Genomic DNA, 8,311 nt, shown 5'->3' with positions numbered 1-8,311 from the left:
ATCTTCAAGCTTAATTGTACCCTTGCGCGGGCCCGCGCAAGGGTATTAATTGAATATTTGACTTTCCTTTCTTCGGCGCATGGTCATTGAGGACTGATCTTTCTGAATCCTGCTTAAACTCGTTGCGCAGCCATGAAAGGTTTGTTCGAGATGAATTTGGAGTGTAATTATGGTATCGTCCTCTGCGCTTGCGTAGGGTTTTGGGACCATACCTCTTCAAATCTCTAAATTTAATACATGTTTCACCTTCTTAAACCCCATGTATTACACATTTATCCATTTCATTAAAAATACTCTTATAGAATTACTAATTTATCCTTAGTGAGATTATTAAACGACTAATTACATATTTCCCATTCGTTAGAAATGTTGACTAAGTCAAAGGCAGAGGTCGCTCGTTATATAAAGTAATTTAATAATATGCATATAAACTCAGCGCCTATGAATTTAAATTAGTCAATTTTTGAATTGAAATGCAATATGTTATATTGAGTACTTAAGTATAAACTTGATTTAAATATATTTAGGGAATTATTTGGATGCAACTACAACAAACTTTGTCTTCACTTTAAATTACAAGGCGATTGATCTGGTTGAAAAAATACTTGTGAAGTTCCATTAAAATTATTAACAATAAATATTTAATGGCCTGATGTCAAAAATAATATTCAAATTCTTTTGGAAAGATCAAACATAACGGATGACAGCTTCATAGATAAAGTCACTAGACCAAGTTAATCCATGATGTTTATACAAATAGAGATGAAATCTTTGAGTGAAATATATATATATAAATATATATATATATATAGGGTGGGGATCAAGAGTGAACATTGTTAATTTTGTGAAAAAAAACGAACAGATCCTAGCCGTTGGATGAGGAGACCATGATCTTAGATTTTAAAGGATTTTTTAATTAATAAAAACCTAAAACCTTATTTAAAATAACTGCTCAAGGGCAGTATTGTAATTATTTGTTCTTAAAAATTATGTTCAGTTACCAGAAAAAATAACCACCCAATCATGTTCAGTTCGTAATTCAATTTTAATTCATCATGGAAAAAAAAACCGCCTCCATATTTTCAAGAAATACACATGTGTATTTAAGTTGGACAAACTGAATTGTGCATATATGTAGGTGATGCAATATATTGCTTTCTACAGTTAAGTGTGTTGGGTAAAACGAACCGATGAGAGGTGTATTTGTTCAAACTTCATCATAAAACATTGTGATATGTTGTGTATTTCTATCGATTTTAAAATGGTGTAATTTGTGAACTTGACGATTGTAATAATACACATGTGTAGGTGACAAAGTACACATGTGTACTATAGTTAGGCAAACTGAAATATACATATATGTATGTGTAGCAATAGATTGATATGTTTTTTAATAGTATTATTTATTAATTTATCATATAATATGGAAGAAGACAATGAAAGGCAATTGAAAATAAAGATTTACGTGGTTTTTTTTTTTTTTTGAAAAGATGAATTCAAATTTTAGAATGCAAGATTGTAGGAGAAGTTATATATATTTGGTAACTGCCATTAGTTATTCAAAATGAAATCTATATTAAATTTAATTAATAAATAATTCTTAAATGTCTAATGACAATCCTACCCTTATAAATATTAAACTAGATTAAGGGCCAAGATGTGTTCATTTTGTTCACAAATAAGGTAAGGTTCACAAATGAACTTAACCCTATATATATATATATATATATATATATATATATATATATATATATATATATATATATATATATATATATATATATAGGGAGCCGCTAAAATGAAAACCACCTCGAGTTGTAAGAACCGCGAGAACTACACCTCACGGAGGGACGTTCGTCGCGATTTTTTTTACAAGTAGATGTGTGCATTATAAACACGACCGTAAAAAATCACGGCGAACGCCCCTCCGTGGGGTGTAGTTTTTTACACCTCAAGTTTGGTGAAAAAAAAAGAAAAAAGAAAAAAAATTAAAAAACACCAAACTTGAGGTGTAAAAAACTACACCCCACAGAGGGGCGTTCGCCGTGATTTTTTACGGCCGTGTTTATAATGCACACATCTACTTGTAAAAAAAAAATCGCGGCGAACGCCCCTCCGTGGGGTGTAGTTCTCGCGGTTCTTACAACTCGAGGTGGTTTTCATTCTAGCGATCCCCTATATATATATATATATATATATATATATATATATATATATATATATATATATATAGGATAAGGATCATGTGAGAAGTGATAGGCTAGTTGAGAAACTTGAGAAGCATTCTGAACCACACATTTTTCTAAGCCTTTCGTAATATACACATATGTATAGTTTAAAATTGACTATATACATATGTGTATAACTCAATATACATATATGTATATAGTCAATTTTAAACTATACATATGTGTATATTACAAAAGGCTTAGAAAAATGTGTGGTCCAGAATGCTTCTCAAGTTTCTCATATAGGGTGGACTTCTCTTAGGATCCCTACCCTATATATATATATATATATATATATATATATATATATATATATATATATATATATATATATATATATATATATATAGGGAACAACAAATAATGTTACAAAGATTTGATTACACTTTTATTCTATTTTATCGTTGACAATATTATTAAACAATAAGATTAATTAAGCATTTACAAATGGGTAAGTCTCGTATCTAATGTTACAACTCCCCCCAACAACCCTCCCACCTTCTTTCCCATCACAACAACTTGGGAGATCACTGATCGCATTATCTAAACAAGTCTTGCAGTTTCCACTTGAAAGATCCCTAGTGCATTGAACCAGCCCATAAAGCTTCTTTGAACCTTCGAGGTCTATAACTCCAGCCGCGTACATTCTTGGGTCAGCGTACGCTGTGTTCGACAAACTGGTCAACAATCTCTTGGCTTCCAGGTTAAAGAATGTTGGATCACTTACATTGTTTATGTTGAGCAAGTAAAACTTAAACTCGTTGTCTATTTGACCAAAGAAGTTACTACTAGAATATTTCAAGAGGCATTGGTCATACCATATGGTTGCAGCCTTGTTGTTTGGACAACGTTTGCGAATTTCAGCACTAGCGTTAACAAAACAAGAAGCGCAGACTTCGCTTGACACGTCACCCCGACACAAAGACAGACCAAAGGTTTGAGCTTGGTATGGACCCGCGGAGCTCATTCCAAAGCCATTTGGAGGGGTTTTGTAGTGCAAGTTACCTAGGAGTTTGTTCAGGCTTTGATCATAAGGACTATAAGTTGTAAAGTTACCAGAATTTGTGGAACAAAAGTGGTAGAGAGGGTTAGCCCCAATAACCATTTGGACAAAGAGAAATAACAAAAGGACCCCAATTTTGAAGGATGAAGACATTTTGTTGTATGAAGAATGATGAGTATGCATGTATGTATGTATGATTTGTAGGGTATGCATGCTCTATTTATTGGGTGGCGAACATCGTAACCTAAGAATTAATACATGGTCAATTGTAAAAGGTTAGACCTTTTCAACTTATGATGTTTTCAACCTTCTGTTGGGTTTTTAATGGTAAGATCTTATGAAAGTGTATCATAATGCTAATTCTTCTCAAAACCCAGATATAACTTTGTCAATTTGTGGCACATGTAATAAGTCAATCTGTGGCAAACTAGCATATGATGTATTGTTTTATATTTAACAAAATACTTGTTTAAGTTGTCTACATTAGGTTAGACTAAGATTGTGTTTTTTTTTTTAAAAAGCCATAGTTTGAATCGTTTTAAGGCATATTACTAAGTCAGCTTTTGTCAACTTAATGATATATTATTAGCAATTTTTGCTAAAAAGCCATCTTTTAAAATGGTTGATGTAGACAAAATCAATGATGAAACAAAGGTTGACCTTCCATATCATAATCATCTTTAGAACACGGGAGTGGTGGCATTGTTTAGGCGGGGAAGCCATACCCGTTTGCTTGGCGGTTTAATACTAAAAGTTATGGGCTGTTTGGTAGTCTCTTAATGACCATTCAGATGCTACCTCTTAATGGTTTAAAACCTCTGAATGAATAAGAGGTAACCTCAAGTCTGAATGGTTAAGAGGTAACCTCTGAATGGTAAATCATCACATATCACATTCTTCTACCTTCTCATTGGTAAAATTCTTAATGGTTCCATTAAGAGGTAGCCTTAATTTTTTTTTTCAAAAAAAAAAAAACATACAAAATTTTACCTATCAATTCCCCCCCCCCCCCACCTTCAATTTTTTTACAAAATTCTACAACCCACTTTCACACAATTAAAACTCATTTTTTTCAACCAAACAACAAAACCGAAAATGGTGAACTGGATGGAGGAGGAGGAGATCGCGCTCATCATTCGATCCTCGACGCACAACGTACGTTGCAACGCGGTCAAACCACGTACTAGGGGCATACCTTCCAACAATACCAACAACACGTTGGTAACAATTGCTACAATCTAAACGCGTGCCAACACAAGTGGCGCGAACTAAGACCGAAGCTAGATCGGTTTAAAATTATTTTCGATCATGAACCTACTGTGGACCTAAGCCACGACGATCGAATGGAGATCGCAAAGATCGAGTGGAGGCACGACTGGAATCCAGAATTTAAGTGGGTTCCCCACTTAAATATTAATAGAACTTTGTAATTTTTTTAGAAATTATTAACTATTTTTTTTTTTATTTTTTAAGATTTAATAAGTTGTCTTTTTTATTTTTTTAGGATTTACTACAACTTTTTTTTTTTTTTTTTATTTTTTACCATGTTATGTAATCAAAACCAAGCCATCGTGGCCCAAAACCCTGCCCCCAGTCAAGCGCAACCTCAAGCCAACGATGGTAGGGCATGTGCGCTAACTCAAATAGACGATGCCACGGCGAATCCACAGGAATGAAACAACAGAGTCTAGGCATCTCAGTAATGGCCTCCTGTGCATCCTTGTTGACCGCGACATGCGATCCAACATGCATCCTCCTAAGCTTCTCGCGAAAACGGGCTGCGTCGGTGCCTGGAGTAAAGTCCAGGTATGCGTGACCGTGTAGTGGATCCACCGGCAGTGGCAGAGCCCGCCACGGACCCTCCAGATGCGGAGCCTCGTGGATTTGATCCTCAACCTCGTCCATAATCAATCCGCAAAAAATACTGTATACGTATAATAATACTTAAAATAATAATATTTCTTATTATTATAAAAGCTATAATAATATTAATACAAATTTTAATAATAATAATAATAATAATAATAATAATAATAATAATAATAATAATAATAATAATAACAATACTAACAACAATTGATAATAAGAGTTACTAATAACAATACTATTGACAATTAATAATAACAATTAACAATAATAATCTTAATAATAATAATAACAATATTAATAATAACAATTACTAGTAACAATACTATTAACAATTACTGATAACAACACTAGTAAAAAATAATAGTAAAAATTATAATAACAACAATAATAATAAGAATTTAAAAAAACATAATAATTGTCCCGTCTATGTATCATCTAGAGGTAGACGGGGCGTCTTGTTCCCCCCTAAACCCGTCTTCTTCATCCTAAACCCACCAAAACCCTAAAAATTCAAAATAATCAAACAACCAACGGTGCTAATGTCTAATAAATTGAAGAATACGAAAGTTTAGGGTTTAATACGTACCAGAGAAGCTTGTATGCGAAAAACTACAGTCCAGAGACGTCGTATGCAGAGGGTTTATACGTATGTATGCATGTGTATATTTGGGGGGTCATATGCATTGGTCGTCTAGTTTGTCCCCTCATATACGAGGCATAGACGCATCGACTAGATCTAAACGACCAGTCTATAGGCCTTGAAGAATTACCATTTTACCCCTGAAATGCCCCCAGTATAGGACTAACTCAGGGGTAAAATGGTAATTAACCATTTAAGCAGAATCTTTGTTGAAATGGTTAATTACCATTTTACCCTGAGTTAGGCCTATACTAGGGCATTTCAGGGGTAAAATAGTAATTCTCTCTCTCTCTCTCTCTCTTTCTCTTCTCTCTCTACCTATTTGTTCTCTCTATCAAACATATTCCAAATCTGAGGACTGAGATAGTGGATGATGCTGGCGGGTTGTAACCGGTCGGTTGCAATCTTAGAATTGAAACCGACATTGACAAAGTTGTGTATATAAATCACTCCCTATCACATGTTGGAGCCTTCTACACCTACAAATACTCATCAACTTTTCTCTGTATCTGCTACAACTTTATGGATCTCCGGTGGAGATAAAGAGCTCCGGCTATTCTTTATTTTACTCGAACAATCGCGCAAAGGTACAATTGATTCGTGTTTTTGTTTCATCTTAATTCTCTAAGTAGAAGCCCTAAGTTACTCGCTCTCTTCAGGGTGTAACATCATCTAGTTTCAAGGGGAATCGGCTTTAGTGCAGTGGTTGCTGTTGTTTGTTGTTAATTAAAAAGGGAGAGAGGGGTGGGTGCCAAAGGCGATGGTGGCGAGTTGGTGGTGGCATATGGTGGTGGTGGTCTATGGAGGATGATGGATGAGAGAAAGATAGAGAGAGAAAGAAGATAGAGATAGAGAGAGAAAAGGTTTTGAGTTTATATATGTTTTTATTTTTTTTATTAAATGGATAAAATCACAAAAATACTCTCATCTGCCTATTAAACTTACAAAAAAAAAAAAAACCTTGAATTAATAAAAATAGTTAACTGAGTTAGGCTCAAAGGACATAGCATGCAAAAATTTGAAACATTAAATATAGAACTTGTCAACTTTTACAGCAAAGGACACCGCGTGTAAAAGGGTGTAAACATAAAGAACAAAACTTGTAATTTACTCTATTTTTAAAAAAAGAATAATTCGTTTTTATAAATTTGAATATAAAATAATAACAAAAAGTGAGTGCCACGTGTCGAATAACGCCACGCTTCCATGTCCTGTCCCACACCCGTCGTTTTTGGACCACGCCACTTTTCTGATGCATGCTGACGTGTCGTCCACATGTCGCATAATGCCTCATTTTCATGCTAATCCACACCGTATAGTCTTATAGTAATGACACTCTAGTTTTTTTAACGGGTAAGGGAAACAACTTTATTAATAGCCAAAAAAATATTGATCTCCTAGCCAAAAGCTAGAAGGAAGCCATTACACCAGAATTTACAGTAATATTACATTCACTAATGAACTCCATTTTAACCATGTGCCACAGGAAAGTTACTTCTTGAATTTTGTCCTTTACCTTGAAACTTGTCTGCATTTTATTACTAAATACCATGTTATTTCTTTGATTCCATAGCGTCCAAAGAGTAGCCATAACAATGCATAACACACCTTTTTTCTTCTTGTGAATCCTGAGCTCTTCAACGGCATCGAATAAGTCTTTATCCGAAGAGCATGAGCTGAGACGTGACGCACATAACCAGACCCCAAGGCCCAGTCATCCACCAAAGAGCTTTAGCCATCACACATGACACTATTGTAAAGAGTAAATAAACGATGGACACTCTTAGAAACTGTAATTCCATAGTCAACGCATGCATAAAAAAAGCCTACGGTATTAATTTGCTTGAATTCATTTTGCAAAATTACTATAGATAGGGCCCACTAAATTAATTTTTTTTTTTGAAAAAATATATATATGATGATCTCCTAATTAAATATAAAGCGTAAAATGTTTACAGGTAATATACATCGAGATAGTTGGTAAACGGGCAACAAGCTGCGCCGCTACCCCTTTTTGAATAGCAAAACTAAGCCTTTTAAAAACTACGTCCATAGATCTCGGGGTCATAACATTACTATGCATGACCCTTTGAACTCGACTAAGTAGGTCCACAGCCTCTGGCGCCAGAAAACCAAAAGTATCAAAAGCAAATGGGATAAACACGTGGTGGTTGTCAAGGCACGCTTTCTCATGCTTGATCACTTTACCCGAAACAGCCTTTAAAGCAGCCTGACCCACTGTGAAAGCACTACTCCCTAAGCCCACAAGCGGGGAAACCCCTGTTAGATCCACACAGGCGTGTTTTCCTCCTACCCATCCAAAGAAAAGAATGTCGGCTGGTCTCCCAGAAGAACAAAACCTAGCTCTCCCTCTAAAAGAATTGGTGCAAATATTTTTCAGCTTATGATACACTTTTACACTTCAGAAGAGTTCAACGAAAATTTCGATCCTATTTTGTTATGATACAATCATACAAGAATATTTTAGGGAACGACAAGTAATGTTACAAAGATTTTATTACACTTTTATTCTATTTTATCGTTGACAATATTATTAAACAATAAGATTAA

At 34.5% G+C, this 8,311-nt stretch overlaps 1 protein-coding gene across 1 annotated transcript; it reads right to left on the bottom strand.

Annotated features, from left to right (window-relative positions):
• Positions 1-2,661: 2,661 nt before the first annotated feature.
• Positions 2,662-3,384, bottom strand: LOC110927916 (cysteine-rich repeat secretory protein 38-like). The gene has a single exon (XM_022171239.2). The coding sequence runs from the start codon at positions 3,382-3,384 to the stop codon at positions 2,662-2,664; it is 723 nt and encodes a 240-aa protein (XP_022026931.1).
• Between the last annotated feature and the right edge of the window lie 4,927 nt (positions 3,385-8,311).

The sequence above is a fragment of the Helianthus annuus genome, chromosome 3, assembly GCF_002127325.2.
Source record: "Helianthus annuus cultivar XRQ/B chromosome 3, HanXRQr2.0-SUNRISE, whole genome shotgun sequence".
Taxonomy (NCBI): Eukaryota; Viridiplantae; Streptophyta; class Magnoliopsida; order Asterales; family Asteraceae; genus Helianthus; species Helianthus annuus.
This window is presented reverse-complemented; position numbering and strand designations above follow the sequence as displayed.

Excerpts from the sequence above, each read along its gene's own strand:
- LOC110927916 (XM_022171239.2), bottom strand. The coding sequence starts at position 3,384 with ATGTCTTCATCCTTCAAAATTGGGGTCCTTTTGTTATTTCTCTTTGTC.